This window comes from Schistocerca piceifrons, chromosome 4 (genome assembly GCF_021461385.2).
Source record: "Schistocerca piceifrons isolate TAMUIC-IGC-003096 chromosome 4, iqSchPice1.1, whole genome shotgun sequence".
Lineage (NCBI taxonomy): Eukaryota > Metazoa > Arthropoda > Insecta > Orthoptera > Acrididae > Schistocerca > Schistocerca piceifrons.
Genome location: NC_060141.1, coordinates 473,706,977 through 473,731,125, shown reverse-complemented (window position 1 = coordinate 473,731,125; position 24,149 = coordinate 473,706,977). Strand labels below are relative to the sequence as shown.

General features: G+C 36.2%; 1 protein-coding gene across 1 annotated transcript in view; it reads right to left on the bottom strand.

Moving 5' to 3' along the window:
• Nucleotides 1-3,011: 3,011 nt before the first annotated feature.
• Nucleotides 3,012-24,149, bottom strand: part of LOC124795506 (methyl farnesoate epoxidase-like) — a 197,858-nt gene continuing 176,720 nt past the window's right edge. The window contains exons 8-9 of the mRNA XM_047259567.1: nucleotides 3,743-3,884; nucleotides 3,012-3,665 (exon numbers count right to left, since the gene is read on the bottom strand). Of these exons, the coding sequence (XP_047115523.1) occupies nucleotides 3,490-3,665; nucleotides 3,743-3,884 (318 nt within the window). The 3' untranslated portion in view covers nucleotides 3,012-3,489. The remainder of the gene's footprint in view (nucleotides 3,666-3,742; nucleotides 3,885-24,149) is intronic.

The window sequence follows — 24,149 nt, the reverse complement described above, 5'->3', positions numbered from 1 at the left end:
CCAGAGACCATTTGTAGACATGTGTTTTCTCAATATAGGTATATGTCCAGGAAATAAACACTGTGCAAGTATTGTAACGTGTAGAGCCATTATCTGTTCTATGTCTGCATGATATGTGAGCTCCAGTCACTGTGTACTGCCTGTTATGATACATCTGTAGTTCACTAAATGGCCATGGTGGTGCATCGAGTAGTCCCCTGTTTGATACATTGGAGGAATACAATGTTGCAAATTGGGTTTCCAATTAGAAGTTATGAAATACTGCCTGTCCTACCCCCATATCAAGGAGGTGGGGTCCCACATGACACTGAATATTAAAAGGTCATTGAATAGCATGTCGTAAATTATGATTTTGTACTCATTTGTATTCCTCTGATTATGGCATCATTTGTGGTGAAATGAAAAAAATGCTTCAGACGAAACATATGTAGATTTTGCAATATCACAATCTGCAATAAAAAATGAGCATTCCCATTGAAGATTTCAAAGTTGCCCCCTCTGTGACCCACTAACAGGGTGTGGTGGCAGGTCAAGTGTGTTACTATTGGATGTTCCCCCCTGAGGCAAACAAATTTGAATTATAACTTTTTTTGATCTGATGTGTTTGTGAGGTATTTAAGTGTCTTCAATTAAAGTAAACACCATATTCAGGTATAAAATAATTACCGTTTTATCTAGTAAGTCTCTTCTAAAATTGCAGTACAAAATGTCATATTATACATTGTGCACTGAAAACATATACTGAAGATTTTTATTGACCGTAAATTACTTATATATTAGTGACTTAATACATTCAACATTACATTGAAGCAATGAGCTTTAGATTTTGCCAGATGAAAATGATTTAGTGAAGGGTTGTTGCATACTCAGATTACATTCTCCATACTTATGAAAATAAATATTAAACATGGAGAAAAGCAGTTCCCACAATTAATAATTTTATAAAAAATGTAATTTGTAACTAGTAACATTGATAATTTACAAGACACAATATTTGTGAGTCACAACCTCCATTCGTTAGATCATAGCAAGAATTAGAATTATGATCAATATTACTTCAAAAATGTGTGACACATAAAACTCAGTTCATTCTCTTGATATCTAATACTATAATGTAAACTGAAGTCTGTATCAAAGTAGCTGCTACTTCCTATTTTATGCTGCTGTTTCATGTTGTCTGATGAATTTAAGCATAATGCTTTTGGTAATTGTTTCTAGAGCCAGATAAACTTCCTGACACAAATTCCAGTTTCACCTATGAAAATAACATTTTAGTTAGTGAGAAAGTGCAAAAATTGCTGCATTCCTTAACTAGAATGTGGTGTGTTATACTGTGTCCATAGACATGTGTAAATCTGTGCAAGTTTTAGTTTGTGTCAAATAACCACAAATGGTTACAATTTGCAGTAATGATTTCATACATAATATCAGTTGTTGCTATACCTACATCCCATCTAAATATATATTTTTAAAATAACTTTGTGTACAATTATTTCAGCCTCAAGAAAATATAGTAATAATCAATGTATGAATTTTTAAGTTGAACTATGCAGCATGTGTGAAGTCTCTATGAATGATAAGATGTTGTGTCCTCTAATATCAATATTATGAGTGGATTGTACCCAGTCATAACAATCAAATGCTTTGGTGGTTCATAACAAAATTATATGATACAAGATGAAATTATTATATATTATTATAATAGAGGGAAACATTCCACGTGGGAAAAATATATCTAAAAACAAAGATGATATGACTTACCAAACGAAAGCACTGGCACGTCGATAGACACACAAACAAACACAAATATACACACAAAATTCTAGCTTTCGCAACCAAAGACGAAAGGATGTGGGTTTAAAGGAGAGGGTAAGGAGTCATTCCAATCCCGGGAGCGGAAAGACTTACCTTAGGGGGAAAAAAGGACGGGTATACACTCGCACACACACACACACATATCCATCCACACATATACAGACACAAGCAGACATATTAAAAGGCAAAGAGTTTGGGCAGAGATGTCAGTCGAGGTGGAAGTGCAGAGGCAAAGATGTTGTTGAATGTTATTATATATTATGTAATGTAGGACTGTAATTGGCATTCTTCATATCCATTGTGGAATATGGGGAAACTATCTTTTAAAATGAACTGGCTGAAAAATACTCAAGTAAAGAAAATTGTTCATCTGTGTAGCAGCCCCACAAAACTCAGTTAGTGTCAAATGCTACAGGGAAAATAATATCAAATATGTGTTCCTTCAAGTTTTGTTAGCAGATAAAATATTATGTCATTTTTTAGGAGTGCATCCAGGATATTATTAACTTTTGTATCAATATATTGGCTGACAGCCTTTCAGCCATTCTCCAGATGAGTTGCCTGCAAGATTTTTAGGGTGCTTTAAACTCATGTTTTAATAATATTGTGAGCAACTCACTTTGAGAACAGGTGAAAGGTTGTCAGCCAAAATATTAATACAAGAGTTAATGATATCATGGATATACTCCTGAAAAATGGTGGTATATTGAACATGTTGATAACTGAGTTATTCTGGTTCCATAAAAGTCTTTGTGGTGTAAGACTCACTACATAGTAAAATGATTCAACATTTTAGCCATCACTGCAAATGACTGAAACTTTGAAGGATTATTGACAGCAACAATGTCCATGGAAATCTACGCCCAAATGTACTGTTCAATTACTGAGGGCATTCCCAGAAAATGATCTTTTTGATAAACCACAAAAATCTTGAAGGAAAAGAAGTGACTGTTCTGTGAAATTTTTTTGTTACAACTTAGTTAACATTGCATGTTCCAACAGAACAGCTTTCAGTTATGTGTTGTGTAACCATTATCATATACATCCTATGATGCCATTTAATTTGATCCTGGAATCTGTCCTTGTAAATGAGTATGTCAAGTTGTTCGTAAGAAATGAGTCTCAGTTTGCAGGACATGAATTGTTCCAACTGCTGCTTTTTATTTTTAAAAAATGTACACTGTGTATTAACCTGTCATAAACAGATACAATAACAAACAATAATTTCAGGCATCACTGAATAAACATTTCCTTAGCAGAATAATGTAGTAATAAGTTGTTACTGAGATTGCTATAAATGAATTGGTGTACTTACTTGGGTTATGTATAATTAAACTGCAAGGTACATTACTGGAATGCATTGGAAAACTACATTAGAATTTAATAATTAGTTGAGAGCTATAGTTCACATATTGATAACCAGAAATATGAAAATACTCCTCTTCTTGTTCATATGTAGCTGAGTTTTTACAAACCTCATCTCTATTTTATAATGTTCATTGGAGACTTTTCTATTCTCTCACTAATTCAAAGAAGTGATGATACGGCAGTATGGAGATAAGTAAATGAAATTTCAATTAATTTCCATTCAGTAATACATATTCATGTATTAGGTTTTAATTGCTGTCATAATACTGGTACTGAAAATAATTATAATTTTGTGTTGTTGCAATGTTATCGAGATTTAAAAATAATATCATATGGTTTTGGAGCAAGATTAAGGCCCTCCAAAGTAGCATACTTTAGGTCAGTACCATCTGCAGGAACAAGTTCAAATTTTTGTAAGATTCCAGCAAACATTTGGAATAAACAACATTTTGCCAAATGCTCCCCCAAGCACCGACGTCGACCTGAAAGACAAATTGGAGCTGTGAGATATGAACCACAAGTTCCATTACTATTACTCACTGCATTATCAGTAACTCACCAAGACCAAATGGTAAGAATGCATCATCCTCTCTAAACTGCCCAGTTTCAGTAATGAAACGCTCTGGTCGATATACTTCAGGATCACCCCAATGGTCTTTATCCATGTGCAATGACCAGATATTTAGTAGGACAACTGTATTCTGCATCAAAATACAAAAATCACTTCATATTAACACCTATTTACACTTAGAAAGCATATGAAGTGTCTCTATTAAAGAACACAGTAGAGATAGCAATACTTCTTTCACTGATACTATTTTTCAGGTTATAAGTAACAGTAGAATTGAAACATTTTAATTTAGAAAACTTCCATTTTAATTATATGGTACATTATGGCAATGGAGAGGATTTAATATTACACTGCTTATATGAGGGTTATTTGGAAAGTAAGGTCTGATTTCTTATAACACAGAAACCACAGCAGCGTTTTTTCAAAAAACTGTTTTTATTTTATTTCTTATGGCAGATGTCTACAACGTAGAGATACAAAAGCTGTTGGAATGTTATGACAAATATTCAAAGAACTTTGGAAACTATGTAGAAAAAAAGTTTGGTGTAAAAAACACACTACCTGCATCCCAAAAGATGATCTGTGACAGGTGCAGCGTCCATTCCTAGTGAGTGTAAGACATTAGCAAGCCTAAAAGTATCCAAGTCTGCACATAAACTAAAATAATTTTAAAGGTGACAACTGTCCTAATTGCAAATTGTGATCTTTCCCATTAACCAGTAACTACAGCTTACAGTAGCTGCAGTTCATAATACCTGCCATCAGCACTGGTACCAATGGCTTCCTCAACAAAGCATCTGTAGCTTGTAGTAAGAATTTTCTGAAATGAATTTTTGGAGTACATTAAATGCTGCCTCCTTCTAGTGGGAATGATTGTGGTGCACTCGTAACTTACTTTTTGAGATTTGGAAAAGGAATAAAGATATAACAGTAGAATAGGAATACCTGATATCCACAATTTCTCACAATCTCTTTTTCCTTTGGTTTCTATTCCTTGTGTAACTTTTCCTATGAGTTCATTATCAAATTATATTCTCATATATTTTATGTTGCTGAATTGCCCCAACAAATCATGATCTTGTCACCGTGAGATAGCTTGTGTACCTGCACTAAACGGATAGCTATACTATAGGTGCAACCATATCAAAGGGGATGCTAGTAGAGTGACCAGACTAATATGTGGTTCCTGAAGATGGGGAACAATAGTTACAGGAGCAATAATATGGATATTGACTGATCTGGCTTTGTAACACCATTCAACATGGCACCGATATGTTGGTACTGTGGGTGGCTGAAACTAAGGGTAAACTAAAGCAATTATATTTCCTGACAAGCTGCAGCTGTACTGTACTATTTAATGATAATAGCATCCTCCTGGGCACAATATTTTGGAGAAAAAAATAGACCTTGATTTGCACCTCTGATCAAAGCTACTCATGAGGATGTTGTCAACATAAAATACAAATACCAGAACCTCCATGTGTATTTCATCCATTGTGCAAGTTACAATTTAAAATTAATTCTTAAAGATAGTGCAAAAGTGAATAAAGAAAATATTTTGAAACAGATGAGAGCTACAGTTTCTCTGATGCTGTGATGGTAGAATTTAAAAACTTGTTCTGTGACTAGCTTCAAGATAACATTAAACCAATTAAACATGTCACAATGGGCTGTAAAGTACAATACCAACTATGCAGTTGGCATTTTTAAGTCTCTGACAGACATAATTATAGGAAATGTAATGCAACAACACTCCAAGACTGTGTCTAAGTGCTTAGTGCTTCTGACCAGTTTCAGTTTCCAGGACTACTAGGGATTTTTCCTTGGTTGGAAGACTAGGACAGGATGCACTGAGCCTGGTGACACCTACTGAGGAGTGATTTGAGTGAGAAGAAATGGTTACAAGTTATGAGAAGATGACAGTGGTTGGGAGGGTGGTATGCTGATCCCATGACCTTCCATACCACAACTGAGTGTAGTTATTTTTCCTGGCAACATGCAGCTATACTATACAGTTTAATGACACTGGCAGAGGATGATATGAACAACATGCCAAAGATGGCACTGAATGGCCTGCCAGGGTCTGAAAGCAGAGCTGTTTGATGAATACTGTAACAGCTCACAATTACCATTTTTGTGATTCATTACAAAGTACTTTAACAAAATCAATACAACATCTGAGGCCATGAGTTCTGAGATTATGGACATTACAGCTGAATATAGTCTATTAGGAATAGTACTGCAAGTAACAGCTAGCATTAATGAATCATCCAATAAAATTATTGATGAAGCTATTAATATCTGTGAAAGACTGGGCATTGAATGTAGATCTCTAAGAAATAAATAAAATATTAAAGAAGTACGTCGACAAGTCTTGTAAGGGTGAGAGGAGACAGACTTAGAATGACTCTTTTCTACCCAATTATTGGAACAATTGATTCATATATTAAATGCACTTTCAATGAATGAATGAAACTGTAGAACCATAAAGAGCAATATAACCTTTATTTATATTTACTACCTATAATGGCGAACCTGCAACTGAAGCATTAAAGAATGCAGTGACACTTACTGAGCATGCTACTACTCTGTTTTCACCAAGCTGATGTTAATAAGAACTACTATAAAAGTAAAAATTTCAAAACCGTCTGCTGCAAAAGACTGAGTAGTGTTTTTATTAGTAAAACACAGCTCACTGGTATTGAGCTACACTGATGTATGCACAACAGTCCTCATGTACCTTACAGTCCCTGTGACAGTTACAAAAACTGAGCAATCTTTTCCAAGCTAAACGTATAAAGAACCATTTTCATATCATAATGAGTATGGAATATTTATCTGATTTGGCAGTACTGTTGTCATTGTTGTTGTGGTCTCCAGTCTGAAGACTGGTTTGCTGCAGTGTTACACCCTACTCTATTTTGTACAAGTCTCTTCATCTCTACATAACTACTGCAGCATACATTCCTTTGGACTAGTTTTCTGTAACCAAGCCATTGTTTGTATCTACAATTTTTACCACTCTCATGTCTTTCCATTACCAAACTGATAATTCCATTACGTCTCTTACATTTCCATAAAACAAGCCATTTCACTAGCGAAGTTGTGCCATAAATTTCCTTACTCCTCAATTAAATTCAATAGATTAATTATCTGATCTGTCCATCTACTTTTCAGTGTTCTTCTGTAACACAACATTTCAAATACTATGATTTTTTTCTTTTCTGAACTGATTGTCATCCATGTTTGACTTCTGTACAAGGATATACTCCAGAAAAATATCTGCAGAAATCACATACTAATACTTGAATTTATGTTTTGTGTTAAAAAGTTCTCTCTTTCAGAAATGCTTTTCTTGCTATTGCTTAAGTGCATTAATTGCCTCAGCATAATTTCAAATAATTTGATTGCATCCCATTACCCATGTTTTATTTTTGATGATATACATTTTACAGTCAATACACTATCCATTCCATTCAGCTGATTGCCCATGGTGTTTCTCATCTCTGACAGAATTATGATGTTGTCAGCAAGCCTCAGTTTTTATTTCTTCTCCCTGAATTTTAATTCCATTCCCATATATCTCTTTGGTGTCCTGCTTCCTCACGCTTTCAATAGAAAATGAAAGAACATGAAATATTGATTTTTCTAAAATAAGAACAATGTTGTTATACTGTAAGACCAATCAAGCAAAAATCATTTAAGAAATACACAATTTTAGGTAACCAAGTCCATAGTTTTCATTAACAGTTGTATTGTAAATGTGAAACTTGCTAAATATAAATTTCCTAAAACAAACTATTTGCTTCTGCAGTTACTTAAAAAATCTCTCTTACTTCAGGTAGTGTGCAGCAAGAATTAACAGCTGTTTCAAGTACTGATATAGCAGGGAAACTATCAGCAAGATTATATTTTGTTTCACTAGAGTATTAAAACTCAAGCAGAGTGGACTTTGTGAAAAAGTTTTTTTTTTTTATTTATTTGATTTACTGGCACAAGTGGGAGGGTGATGGCACTTTTTTTTTGTGTGTGTGTAGGGTGGAATAGTGTTAGAATGTTGGGGACAGGGGGAGTCGTGGTGAGAGATAAGGTATGAATAACATTTTGATGAGTAGTGAAAGGGGGAAGCAGTTCAGCTTTCGGGACTTACTCCAGGTCCCCCATGATTTTAGTCTCACCCTGATGTGAAAAGCCTAATGAGTACATTATCAGAGCCAAGATGGACACTAAGACAGTAATACAATTGTGTGTGCCAGCTGGCTCCACAGATAAGTAAGAAATTGCAAAATACATGATATAAGACAAATTCTTCAGTATTTCAAGGGAGACAATTATTTAATTGGGACAGGAAACTGGAATTCAATAGTAGGAAAAGGAAGAGGAGGCAAAGCAGAACAAGAATGTGGACTGAGTGAAAGAAATGAAAGAGGGAGTTGCCTGCTAAAATTTTTCTCAGGACACAGTTTAATAACTGCCAACATCTGGTTAGTGAAGGCAGCAGACGAACAACAAGGAAAATAGGCAGACCACCTTGGATACCATATAAGGCATTAGAGTTAACTGATGAAAGAAGAAAATTTAAAAATGTAACAAATAAAACAACAAAAGGACTACAAAGGCCTAAAAGCTAGACTGACAGAGGATTCAAGTTGTAATGCAGGAATGGCTAGAGGCAAAATGCAAAGCTGTAGAAGAGAGATAGGTATTGTGTATTGTAAAATTAAGGAAATCATTTAAAAAAAGATAAGCAGCTGCATGAACATCAGTCCAGTAATAAGCAGAGAAAAGAAGGCTGAAAGGATGAAGCAATGTACTGAAGGACTATGTGAAGGGAAGAAAGTTGAAGATAAGATCAAGAAGACTACAATGTGATGGGTTGTATGATACTGCAGGAAGAATTTGTCCATGCACTGAATAACACATGCCAAACAAGGCATGTGGATTCGATGATATTCCCTCAGAATCATAGACTACCCTGCTCCCAGAAATGTTTCATTCTGCATGCAAGATATACGAGACAGGTGAAATACTACCAGATTTCAAGAAGTGAATATTATCAAACCATATATTTAGAAAAAATCATAGCTGCAAAACTTCGAACAAATTATTTACAGAAAAATGGAAAGACTAGTAGAAGCCAACTTAGGGAAGATAACTTTGGGTTCTGGAAGAATGTGGGAAAACACAAGACAATACTGACCCTATTAATGCTCATACATCATGGATCAAAGGAAGACTGAGCTATGTTTACAGCATTTGTACATTTAGAGGAAGCGTTTTACATTTGATTTTGTTGACTGGAATACATTCTTTGAAATTCTGAAGATAGAGGAGACAAAATCCAGTAAGCAAAGGATTATCTACAGCTTGTACAGAAACCAGACTGCAGTTATAAGGGTTGAGGAACTGGTTAATCCTTACTCTCCAGACACTAAGGATTATAAAATCATGGTGAATGATTCTTTGGATTCTTGTATTGTAGCATTCACAGACTACCTCCACAAGGACAAAATCAGAAAATGTACAAAGAAGAATTTTTACCCTTCACAGTAACATGTCCTCACATGTGTATCAGATTATTGGCCAATATGCAGTAAAGTGAAAATGATGAGTATAAAGAAAACAAATTCCATCAATTTCAGTTGGAAGAGAAAAAATGACACTGTTAAATTACATGTTGATACTATATAAATTGCATAAAAAACACAAAATTTCTAGGAATGGATACCAATTTTCATTTGAAATGAGGTGAATGCATAAAGATACTTGCAAAAAGAATGTTGTCAGCATGTTATGTTCTTAGAGTCCTGTCATGAATGGCACAACAGCCAATGCCTTTTAGTTACATACTATTCATATATAAACACAGTCTGTAGCTTTGGAGTTCCTTTTGAGGGTACAAATGCTGTATTTCATCAAAATATAAAATCCTTAAGGAATAAAGTTTAACTACTAGAATTACAATTGTGAACACTGGACATTGCCATTCTATGTATCCCTGAACATTGTTGTGAGGAAAACGTAATAGTATTTCCTGCATTAACATCATATAACTTGGACTGTTCCTATAGCATGATATTCATTAAAGGTGGTAGTTCATGTGTTTATGTGAGAAAAGGTATTACATTTAAAATTACGAAAGACTTTATAGCATTTAGTGAGGATAAACATTTCGAATTCTCAGCAGCAGAAAAAAAAAGAAAAAAGCATCTCAAAAAAAAAATTATTCTATTTTGCTTGTATTGATCCCCCAGATGTAATATGGATTTTCTCAAAACTCAGTCAGAGCTTAGACAAGGTATCTAGTCCATAAATGAACATTCTAATATACGGGGATTTAAATATCAACGTAATGTAACCACATGACATTAGTAGTATATAACGGAATACTCTTTGCAGATGGCATAACATCACTCATAAACTGTCCAACTAGAGTGACCAAACAATCTTCCTCAGAAACACCATACAGCAACAGACATAAAAAGAAAGCACTGGCAGCTGCTTGTTAAAATTGTAAGCCAATCAGATCATCTCTGTCAGATATTAAAAGCAAATATTTATGTAGGAAAGCCTGCTAAATCAAGTACAAACAAAAGGGTCTTTTCAAAATCAAACCTATATCAGTTCTCATCCTAGTTACAACATAAAGGGTGAGAGGAAGTGCATGCAGAAACAAATGTAAACAAAATGTTTAATAAGTTCATGACAATACTTAACCTAAAATTTGAGGAAGCATTTCCCAAAATACTGCATTCCATTAGAGATTTAAAAAAATGGTATGGCACCAAATGTATCAAAAAATCCTCTGAAACTCTAAGATATCCCATAACCATAAAAAAATAGCCAGACTGACCCAGATTTTTCAGTATTTTACAAAAATTACAGGAGAACTTATAGAAAGGTACTGCTAACTCCAAAAACGCTACAAACAGTAAAACATTACTGAAGGAAGATAACAAAAGCAAAGCAATCTGAAACATAATCTATAATCAAACAGGAGACAGCAAATGCTTGACAAAATCATCTGTAAACACAGATTTAAAGCAAGGATGCTCAAATCAGCAATGTAAAGGAACTAGCAAACTTCATGAATGAATACTTCAGTAACACTGCTAAGAAATTGCACACTGCAAGGACAAACCACCACAATCAATGGTAATTTTTTGAACAACAGAGAAAGAGGTGACACAGATACACTAGACTCTCGCTAATCTGGCTATTCCTGGTGCATATGGGTGCTGGATTAGCGAAGTTCTAGATTACTGAATGTCTGAAATTTATTTTATACATTTATTTAGTTTTATTTTGAAAACATAGGGGATATAGTGTACTGTACTTTATTAAGCTGAAGGATACAATGGATACAATTTTAAAACATAGGAGATATACTGTATTAAATCCAAAAAACCTTAATTTTCATAGAAAACTTATTCCTTGAGTGTATACTGTACATAATTATACAGTCGTATCACTCAATATGAAACATGTCCCTAATTTTTATCTGTTGCAATGATGATATGCAATGGTGTCATGCTTTATCATGCAACTGCTTCACTAGCATTACATTGGTACTGCAAATATCTGGTTTTTGCATAATGTACTGCAGGAAGACCTTGGCAGCTTCAGCACCAGCAGTGTGAGAAATCTTCGTGCTCTCTCCTCCTGTGTCCTCTTCTTCATCAGTTTCATCATTTCTTTCTTGCACACTTTTCATTATTTCTTCATCTGTTAAAATTTGCCGTATCACAGTTTTCTTCATACAGCCACTTAGTAACATCTTCATCATCATGTCAATGTACAAAGTAATTAATAATTTTGCATTGACTGGCTCATCACTGTCGCTCACTACTAGATTCAACTCGGCATCAGTGGATGGCCATGATTTTCTCCGTCTCTTCATTATGGTAGTGCTCTCCACTTTATCCCATGCTTCGGTTGCATGGAAAACGACATCATGTATGTTAATTGCTTTCCATGCCTTCAGCATAGTCTTGATAGAGTTTTTCTCACTTTTGTTCAGCAAGGAGATGAAAAGCGAGTGTCAATAATGACGTTCCAACATTCCCTGATGCATAGGTAGAATTAAGGCTGTCACATTGGTTGGGAGAAAGAGTGCTTGTCTACCACTGGACTTCAGAGAAACATCTGAAGGATGGCTGGGAGCATTGTCAGTTATAAGGATAGCTTTCAGTGGAAGCTTTTTCTTCTTTAGCTCTTTTCTCACTGCTGGTACAAATGTTTCATAGAACCACTGAGAGAACATTTGTCTGTCCATCCATGGTTTCTTTTGAGTGCAATACTGCACTGGTTGAGTATTTATGTCATTGTGTTGAAAACACTGTGGATGTTTGGATTTTCCATTCACCATAAGCAGTAGTTTATGACTCCCATTTGCATTACAACATGCCATTAATGTTACGCGCTGTTTCTGTTGGTTGTAACCACGAGCTTCCTTCTTGTTCTTGGCAGCTAATGTTTTTGAAGGAAGCATCTTGTAAAAGAGTCCTGTTTCATCAGCATTATACAAGGCATCAGCAGTTAAATCTTCTTTCTCTGTTATCTTACATGTCTTGCTTACAAACTCATCAGCGTCCTTATTGTTAGCTGAGTGGCTTTCCCCGGAGACTGTCAGCTGCCGAAAGCCTCCATGTCATTTTTTCCAGTTTGATAGCCAACCTTTGCTCACTGCAAACAAGTTACTGCCACCAAGTTGTTTGTTAAATGCATCTGCTTTTTCCTTTATAATTGGGCCACTGACTGGAATTCCTTTACTGCGTTGTTGTATGAACCATCTATAAACAGCTATGTCCAGTTCTTCATTCTCACTCTTTCGCAAAATCTTCCATTTTCCCAACTCAATATCCATTTGTGTTGAGTACTATCGAATAACATCTTTCTTTTTGATGACATAAATAGTTGCTCATCCAACACTGAACTCAGCAGCCAACAATGGCTTTCTGTAAAGAACCTTGATTTAACTTATCTAAAATTTTGAATTTCTCCCTGAGGTCCAGCATAATGTGTTTCCTTTTAGAAGACATGATTCTAAACTGTAAAGAAAGCTACAATTTCAAATACAGTGTATAAAGCACTGTTTAACTAAACATTGTTGTGCACAATAATTCATTGTGCATGTGTTTTTGGTTTTGCGCCGGATTACTGAGAGGCCGGACTACTGAGGGTCGGATTAGCAAGAGTCATGTAATTCACTACTCAAAGAATAAAAGATCCACATGGTTTATATAATAAATGAATATAATAATTTCAAGAATGGATAATGGAAAGTAGTTGAATAAAATCATATGATGCTGAGGGAATTAGATTAGGAATTGAGACATGTAAAGTAGTTGATGAGTTTTGCTATTTGGGGAGCAAAATAACTGGTGATGGTTGAAATGGAGAGGATATAAAATGTAGACTGGCAATGGCAAGGAAAGCATATCTGAAGGACAGAAATTTTTTTAAAATTGAATATAGGTTTAAATGTCAGGCATGAAGTGTAACCAAGTGCCGGCCGCGGTGGTCTCGCGGTTCTAGGCGCGCAGTCCGGAACCGTGCGACTGCCACGGTCCCAGGTTCGAATCCTGCCTCGGGCATGGATGTGTGTGATGTCTTTAGGTTAGTTAGGTTTAAGTAGTTCTAAGTTCTAGGGGACTGATAACCACAGCAGTTGAGTCCCATAGTGCTCAGAGCCATTTGTAACCAAGTATGGAAGTGAAACATTGACAATAGACAGTTTAGACAAAAGGAGAATAGAAGCTTTTGAAATGTGGTGCTACAAAGAATACTGAAGATTAGATGGGTAGATCATGTAACTAATTAGGAGGCACTGTATAGAATTGGGGAGAAAAGAAATTAGTGACATAACCTGACAAGAAAAGGGATTGGTTGGTAGGACACATCCTGAGACATCAAGGGATCACCAGTTTAGTGCTGGAGGAAAGTATGGGGGTACAAATTGTAGAGGGATGCCAAGAGAAATACAATAAGCAGATCTGGAGGGATGTAGGTTGCAGTAGGTACTTGGAGATGAAGAGGCTTGCACAGGATAGAGTGACATGGAGACCTGTACCAAACCAGGATTCTAAAGACCACAACAACAACAACAACAACAACAAAGCAAACACAACAATTATTATGTAAAGAAGTAACAGCAATACATTTATGAGCATATAAATACATCTTAGGAGAATCAGAAGCAAAGGCCCAATGTGGCACTTATCCCAGTGTTCCCAGTTACCAGGGTAGGCAACAACAGAAACATGTGGTGTGGGATAGAGACAGAGGAGACACTGGTGCCTCTGCAATGTATGCTCCATTCCTCTCTGTGTAGAACACATCATGCCCTCACCTTTATTGTTGCACACCAGAATAGCAATAGTTGTGGGTGGGGACAAGTTGAGCATCTGAATGTACCATCCACATACTTTTTCTAAGCTTCTGGACTGCTTAAAACTCAATAATCACACATGAAAAATCAATTGATGAATAGCATGTAGTGTGCACATGCTTTTCTCTCCTTGTCAGGTCTAGGGGGACAGTTTAAGAAGTGAAGAAAGGAAGCCCCACATATATAAGAGAGTATTGCAAGGAGAGGAGTGCTGTGAGGATAACAAGCCCCATTTCCCTGTCCTGTCAGTAATGACTATCTTTCTTGTGAACTCTGAAGTACCCATTGTTGTCTTGTAATTATGCTGTACAGTATTGTAAAAGGCATTGTGCATGTATGTAAAAATAGATGTCTTTTTTTCTCATTTGTGATATGCTGTGCATTCCTGTGTGCTCCACAGCATTTTTCTAAAGAAGTTTCACAGGTTATGAGCCCAAGATCACCAATCTACAGTGACAGGAAGTCAGAGTACTGTCTAAGATATAAGACAGGGTGGAAGACTTCGAAACAGTGAGAAACTTAGAGTACCGGTACTGAAAATTTTCCCTTTCTGGTGGATTGCAAAGAGGATCCACAAGTGATGTTTATGAAATCAGTGTGAAAGTGATAGATATGACTGCATTCAACAAAAGTTTTCTTACTGAACTATATACACAGAGCAGACAAAAGTCATGAGATATCCCTTAATATTTCAGACCTCCTTTTCCCCAGTGCAGTGCAGCAGCTTGATGTGACATGGATCCAACAAGTCATTAGAAGCTCCTGCAGAGATATTGTTGTATTTGTAACAAGAGCTGAAGCTAGAATCATGAAACAAAGCAGGTATATAATCCTGAAAGCTTCAAAGAAAGGCAATTTGTACTACCTTACTGTACATGGAGAAGACAATTCCTATATTTCAATGTATGGATGTGGCCCTGTCACAAATCTTACCAACAGTCAGGAAATAGATTTATGGGACAAAAGGTTAGGCCAGATTCCTGGTGATAAAAATAAGAAACAGGTCAAAAGTAGTGGAACAATTTTTGAAGCATCAGGCAACCAGGTAAATCTGTTGTGCAATGTGTGTGTGTTGATGATAAAATGAAAGCCAAGTCTTTTCACAAACAGTCAGAAAAATGGAGCAAGTTAACCTCTACATTTGATACATAGTGATGTAATGGTATCTCTGACCCACAATCGCTTGTTGGACTGAAATATATTGCCACATTTATCTATGGTTACTCAAGATATGCAGTAATATACAAGGTGGCTATAATTAAACTTTCACTACTTGATCCAACATATGCGGAAAACTATTTATAATAACGGTACCCAACTTTATAGGAAAGATGTTAAGACTGTGTGCTGCAGGATTTACATTGTTAGTAGTGTTAAGGTCAACACTTGCCATTAGGTGCTGCTATTGGTATGGTGACACAGGGTTGAAACACAAGCATCAGTGTGCATTACACTAGCAGAGTCAACATGGGTCTGGACAAGATAAACAGGGCTTTACTAATAAAGATGTTTTATCAAAACAACAGCAATAATGCTGCTGCTCTTTCCAAATACAGGTGCATTAAGGGAATATGGAGAGGTCCTCTTTCCATACTGGGCTGAAGATCATGATTCAGATCTTTGAATTAGCTGGCAATTTGGGAATTGCTCCTGGGAGAGTCTGACAGCCAGTTGTGCCACAAAATGTTGAAGAAGCTGCTGCTGCCACGAGTGAGTATGCTGGACATAATGTGCAATCTTCAAGCAGGGCACATGGTACGTCAAATCAACTGAACATTCCATGGTCCACCATTGAGAAGGTGCTATGAACAACTGTGAAATGGCATTTGTATAAACTTCACATTACTTGCCAAATCAGATGATTACCACACTCAGCAACATTTTTAATCTGGAATGTAAACATGTTACACAATTAATAAATGTTACCATCTCATGTGCAAATTAAAATGTGTTTCTTTCAATGGTTTATTTGTTATTTCTTTTCCACATGCCATTACAAATATTTCCATAAAGCTTTATTGTCCTACAGTCACTCGATTTTCATATAGGCCCTCTCAAGCAGTGAAAGTTTAATTATAATCATCCTGAATGTACTAAAAGTGAACAGTGAAGTGTGTCAGCCATTCAAATAATACAAAGTGTATGGAAAAAATTTCTACAGAAAAAAAATGAATGCTCTGTTCAGACAATGGAGGTGAATATATGCATAAAGAATTTGAAGGATATCTGGGAAAAAAGGTATTTGGAACTAGCTGTCCATCCCTGGCACACTTCAACAAAACGATGTTGCACAATGGTTCAATCAAACCCTTCCAAATACTGTGCAATATATACTTTTGGAGAGCTATATATCACAAAATTTCTGTTGTGAAGACATACCAATGACAAATTATCTGCAAAATAGAGACTTGATGGTACTAAATTATGGAAAAAGTCCTTACAAACAATAACATGGACAAGAACCAAACATTAATCATCTGCAATTATTCGGATGTTGTGTATATGCAAAAATGAAAAACTGATGTGATAAATTTGAACCAAATGAACAATCCCTCATGAAGACTGGATATTCAGAAACCATGAAAGCCTACAGACTGTGGAATCCAAAAACAGAAAATATAATGATTGTCAGAGATATTTAATTTGATGAAAATATCTTTCCAGCAAAACTGAACAAAGGTATTACAAAAGTGATTGATCTGAAGGCCACAACCACTGCAGATGATGAAGGAGCATCGTAGAATATAGACACTATGGGGCAGAAGAAGCCTCTGACACAAAAAAGTGAAAATTTTTAAATTTGTGTAGCTTCTGAACATAATGAAGTAGAAAAGGAGACTGAAGAGGAGGATAAGAGTGCTGAGATTGATACTACACAAAATATAATAACAACTGTGAAGTAAAAGAACCTACAATAAACAGAAGCTACAGAACACAATCTGGGTAATAAGTTGAATCAGTGATATGGCTGACAGACAAAAAAACAAATGAAAAGAAGAAGGACTATGCAGCTGAAAAGGAAAGTACACCAGGAGGAAAGTGTGTACACAGCATACAGGAAGCCATGCCAGCTGACAAGAAAAATAAATAGCAAGAAGCAATGCCAGAAGAACTGGGAAACCTAATGCAAAACTGAACCTAGACATTTTTATCACATGCTAACAACACAGAGACAATATGAACACAATGGGGTTTCAAGTGCAAGGGAAAAGGGAAGCATTGTCAGAGATAGAGTATGAGTGGTAGCTTAAGCTAATAAGCAAAGACCAGGAATTGATTTTGACAAATGTTACAGTCCAGTTAAACTACTTATGGTAACAGTGGATGAACTAGATGGGAATTCATCTTTAAATGTCATTGTGATGTGTCTGATGGCTGACATACAGTATAAAGCCTATGTGGAACTATGAATTGGTTTCACAGATGTCACTGATAAACAATGAAGAAAATTCAGTGGCATACTAGATCAAGAGGAACTGAACAATGGGGAGTGGAACTGCAGACTTGAGAAGTGCATCTGTGGCTTGCATTAGTTCAGTGGACGATGGAATGAAACACTCAACAAGTTCCTGTGCAAACGAGGGACACTGCAACCAGTAGTTGACCCTCATACTACTGTGATCTACAGTGTGAACTCATTCTAATTGTATATGTGGGTGACATAAGATTATACGGTGAGAAAAGTGAAATAATGAAAATTAAAAATATCTTAAGCTTGGAATTTTAAATAAGAGACCTTGGTGTTGCATGACATGCATAGTCAATTCAAGTTACAAGGGAAGATGGAACACTGATTTTAGACCAAACAGCATACTCAAAATAAATCTTAAAGGCATTCCAAATGAAAAACTGCAAACTTCTGAAAATACCTCTCATTCTGAATATGAAGTACAAAATGCGATAGATAAAGACAAATTTCAGCAAACAGAATGCACCAAAATACAGAACCATGATTGGAAGGCTTCTATACTTTGCAGTGGGCATAAGGACAGGTTTAGCAAATCCAGTGAGTTATTTAAGCCAATTCATCAGCAATCCATGCGAGGAGCATGAACATGCCTTCAAACACAAAGTTATTTGTGAGGTACAATATATCATGCACTGGCTTATTGCAACAATGATATTTTATGTGTTTGAAGTGACCCCCATTAGTAGCCAAACAATGACGATGCCACTGAACTATTGACCGAAGTATGGCCGTCAGTGTTGCTGGTGTTATAGCTGCACAGGATGCCTCGATGGTTTCTCATAGCTCATTCTGTGGAGCTGGCTTCTGTTGATAAAGTTCATTTTTCGATGTCCCCCATAGGTAGAATTCAAGAGGTGTAAGGTCTGGAGACCATTGGACACACTCAACAGATCCTTTTTGACCTATCCATCTTCTATGTACATTTTCATCCAAGTAGGTTCCAGGATTCCATGATTTTTGGTGGGATCAGCAGTGGCTTCACAGACGAAAGCAGTTAACAAAGTGAGTCATCAAGTGGATGAACAGGTATGTGACTATCATAACACATATGATCACAGTGCATCAAGATTAAAGACATTAACGGAACCTACAACCTCAAAATATAAAGTCAAATTGCTCCAGAGGAATACAGACAGAGACAAACTACTTACTTTTCTACAAGTTAACATACGTTGTATTAGAAATAAAATTTTAGAATTAGTACATTTATGTAACACTGAGCATGTAGATGTTATATGTGTATCTGAGCACTGGTTAACACAAGAACAAGTAAATATGTTCATTCCCCAAGGGTATGTTGTGGGAGACATGATATGTAGAAAACAGAGAAAGAATGGTGGGGCGGGAATTTTTGTCAAAGAAGGAATAATATTTTCCAGAATTGATGTACCTACATACTTCTCAGAGCTAGATGGGGAGTTTAGTTGTGTAAAACTAATGAATGAAAATATAGTGGTAGTTAGTCTATATAGGTCGCCAGATGGTGATGTAAATTTGTTTATTGAAAAATGTGAATTAATAATTAAAAAAAATATTGAAGAGTAAAACGAGACTTGCTACATGTGGTGATTTCAACATAGAAATGGTAAACACACAGAGACCAGTTGCTAGGACATTTTTGAATATGCTAAGATCATTAGACCTCTATTGTACAAATAACTGTGCCACACGTAAGAATGCCTGTATAGACAATATTATTGTGAATTTCCATAGGGAGGATTTTACAGTTAGACTTGCAGGAAGTGGACTTGCAGATCATGAGCCACTACTCCTTACGCTCTGTAAGAGGCTGCCAGTTAAAACTGAAGAATCTAAAGTAGTAGTGGTACGAAGACAGAAGGTAGAGTACATAAATATGTTTGTTGATAGATTAGGAAGTGCAGATTGGGACTTTATATATAATTGTCACTCTGGAAAAAGGGAAGCTGAAATTAGCTTTGGTAACTTCTTTAAAAAGTACGCAGATTTATGGTATTCTTGCTCACCAGTAAAAAAAAAATTAGATATCCAAATGAAATGAAAAAGAAAAGTCTGAACTGGTTCACACAAGAGCGAGTAGAAATTAGAGGAAACTTACATATGCTGTACCAGATGCATAAACAAGCCTCTGACCAAGGAGCAGAACAGAGTGTGAACATTCATAGGTCATATCTGAAATGCAAAAAATACTATAAAGCTAAACTTCTTCTGGCAAAAAAGCAAGCAGCGGAGAACTATATAGAAAGAGCTCCCAATAAATGCAAGGTAGCCTGGCAAATAATAAAACAAGAGAATACACTGAAACACACAGAAACAGCTCTGCTTGATCCTGAAGAATTAAATGAGTACTTTTTAAACTCAGTTAAAGAAATAAGTAGCAGTATCAAAGCAACGAATTCATCTGCAATGAACCTTGTTGGAATACCACTGCCTGTTAACCTGGCATTTCAATGGAGGGCTGTCACACCTGCTGATGTTATAAAAACTGTATCCAAATTTTCAGGTTCTAAAAGTATGGACTGTTATTGGTTATCAAATAACATAATTAAAAAGACAATACACTCAATTGCCAAACCATTAGCTTATATTTTTAATAAATGTGTGGAATTTGGAGTTTTTCCAGATGCACTCAAGGTATCAAAAGTTGTCCCAGTTTTTAAAAAAGGAGACAAACATCTCCTCCAAAGCTACAGACCAGTCTCCATTGTTCCAATATTCTCAAAGGTATTTGAGGTGATGATACACACACAAATAAGCAACTTCTTTGAAAAAAAAACAATATCCTATGTAACAATCAGTTTGGCTTTTGAAAGGGGAAGAACACAACAGGGGCCATCTTGGAAATCATTGACCAAACCTTAACAGCTTTTGAAAATAATAACATGGTATCACTGGCATTATGTGACCTAAGCAAAGCTTTCGATTGCATTCCTGTTGACATACTACTGGGGAAACTAGAGTTTTATGAGGTGAGAGGGAGCACTTTACCTGTGATAAATTCTTATTTAAGTAACCGAAAACAATTCGTTTCAGTCAGAAATTTAAATTCTTCCATCATGGAAATCAGCACAGGTGTACCACAAGGGTCTATCCTTGGACCCTTCTTCTTCATTGTCGCTATTAATGATTTACCTAAAAATATAGCTCACCCTGTTGTGTGTTATGCTGACGATACAACACTACTTACCACACATCAGTACATTTCAGATCTGAATTACCTAACAAAAGAAACACTAGATAAGGCCCTGGACTGGTTTGCAGCCTATAAGCTCCTATGCAACCCTGACAAAACACAACAACTTTTAATGGGAACATCAAATGAAGTAGGCAATAAGTCGGTAAAACTCTTAGGTATTCACATTGACTCAAAACTATATTGGGAGGAACATGTCAATCATGTATGTGAAAAAATACCTCGGGTGGCATACCTTCTCTTGAAACTGAGGGAGGTAGTGAGCTTGGAGTACCTCAGGGTGACATACTTTGGGCTATTCCAGTCACATATTTCATATGGTCTGATTATATGGGGGCACTCCCCTCACATCAAAAACGTATTGAAATTACAGAAAAAAGTCATACGTATAATATGTAAAAGAGGTCATACAGAGCACTGTTGTCCTCTTTTTTCCAGACTCAGAATACTTACAATTATAAATCTATACATCTATGTGTCTGTACTCTATATTAAAAATAATATTTCAGAATTTATTGCCAGAAGGGAAATACACGAACACAACACCAGGGCTAACGGTAATTTAGACATACAGCACCACAGATTAGCGAGAATAGGAAATTCCCACGAAGTTAACCCACTCAAAATGTTCAATAAACTGCCAGTTCATGTTCAGTCTATGGATACAAATTCTTTTAAAATTAAATGGTACAGCTGGCTGTCAGATCATCCATTCTATGGCATTAAAGAATTCTTTGAGATGCCTGAGGAGAATATAAGCATTTAAATGTTGTCTCTAGTTAAACATATTATTTTGTGCTGTGGTTAATCGTGGGTAATTACAAAGTTTATACTATAAACAATAAAATACCATATTATATTAGATTATAAGATAGCTTCTTGCATTAACTTTTAAAAGCTATCCTTTGTAATTTGGTACACTGCCATGCTTCAAATGTATTCTATAATGTATTGACAGAAGTTTATTTTATTATTCTGTATGTACTAGTACATCTTGTATGACGAAGCCAATATCATTGTAAAATGATCTACGGTGAATAAAATTCTTGAAATTCTTGACAACTGTGTTGTAGTGAGGCAGAGCACCAGTTTGTTGTAGGTAAAATCTTTCATTCTCGTCTCAGATGGCAAGTATAATCGATTTTAGTAGCATATGAAGATACACCTTAGCATTTATGATACTTCGAAATAAGAATGGTCCAATCAAACTGTGCAACGAGAGACCATAACCACATGTTAATACTCAGTAGATCAACATGTTTGTCCACGAGAACCTGAGGATTTTCAGGAGCCCATTACGTGCGTGGTGGTTTACAGTATCGTTCAGTTTGAATGGTGCCTCATCTGACCAAGTAATCATCCCTGCAAACCGTTCATCCTCATGAAGTATGCCTTCAAAACACTTGCAGTACTCCATTCTTCAATCTGGTTTGTCCTCATTCACAGCGTACAGCAGTCTTGGAATGTACATTTTCCATTTTCCAGCCTTCAGAATTTGTTGCATGATTGATCCTAAAATGCCAACCTTAAATGTGTGAGAGTAAGGAGGCAGTTTAATTACCACTGAGGCTGAGTGAAGAAAAAATATACAGTTTCTCTAGTTCTGTCTATAGCTGGACAGCGGTAACAGTAATTCTCAATCATACCATTCGGAGTAACTTAATACTTTGGGCCTCCACCATTCACAAATACAAAGATACGTGAAAACTAGAAAATTTCAATCACAGATAATGAAAGTTCACAAAATAACTTAGATACTTCATATGATGTGGTATTCAACTTTGATATCCTTGGGGTTGCTGCTTCAGAAAGTCCTAGAATTTGGCGTCGCTGTTGTACTAATTTTTAAATAAAATACAGAGTATATAACTTTTCTTGTTTTATATTGTGACTGATTAGCGTGTACATTGGTGGAATATACACCGGCCATCTGACAATAAGGCAGACTGACTTCATGGTTCATGTGCCACTTACTTTTACATAAAACTAAACAATCGAATACATCATTAATTATAAGAATTACAGAATAACAATTACAAGTCATTAAAAGTCATTAATAAATCGCCAGGTCCTGATGGGATTCCAATTCGGTTTTACAGAGAGTACTCTACTGCATTGGCTCCTTACTTTGTTGTTGTTGTGGTCTTCAGTCCTGAGATTGGTTTGATGCAGCTCTCCATGCTACTCTATCCTGTGCAAGTTTCTTCATCTCCCAGTACCTACTGCAACCTACATCCTTCTGAATCTGCTTAGTGTATTCATCCCTTGGTCTCCCTCTACGATTTTTACCCTCCATGCTGCCCCCCAAAGCTAAATTGGTGATCCCTTGATGCCTCAGAACGTGTCCTACCAACTGATCCCTTCTTCTAGTCAAGTTGTGCCACAAATGTCTCCCCAATCCTATTCAATACCTCCTCATTAGTTATATGATCTACCCATCTAATCTTCAGCATTCTTCTGTAGCACCACATTTCGAAACCTTCTATTCTCTTCTTGTCCAAACTTGTTATCGTCCATGTTTCACTTCCATTCATGGCTACGCTTCATACAAATACAATTCAGAAACGACTTCCTGACACTTAAATCTATACTCGATGTTAACAAATTTCTCTTCTTCAGAAACGATTTCCTTGCCATTGCCAGTCTACATTTGATATCCTCTCTGCTTCGACCATCATCAGTTATTTTGCTCCCCAAATAGCAAAACTCCTTTACTATTTTAAGTGTCTCATTTCCTAATCTAATTCCCTCAACATCACCCGACTTAATTCGACTACATTCCATTATCCTCGTTTTGCTTTTATTGATGTTCATCTTCTACCCCCCTTTCAAGACACTGTCCATTCCGTTCAACTGCTCATCTAAGTCCTTTGCTGTCTCTGACAGAATTACAATGTCATCGGCGAACCTCAATATCAGCCTTTTTGCAGATGATGAAGTAGTTATTATAGATCCAAGAGAAGCTGCATAAATATTCAGTCAGATCTTGATGAGATTTCAATGTGGTGCAGAGATTGGCAACTTGCTTCAAATGTTCAGAAATGTAAAATTGTGCATTTCATAAATCGAAGAACGTATTATCCTATGAATGTAATATCAGTGCGCCACAGCTGGAATTTGTGAACTCATACAAATTCCTGGGTGTAACAAAAAAATGGTTCAAATGGCTCTGAGCACTATGGGACTTTACATCTGAGGTCATCAGTCCCCTAGAACTTAGAACTACTTAAACCTAACTAACCTAAAGACTTCACACACATCCATGCCCGAGGCAGGATTCGAACCTGCGACCGTAGCAGTCGCGCGGTTCCGGACTGCAGCGCCTAGAACCGCGTGGCCACCGCGGTCGGCCTGTGTGTAACAT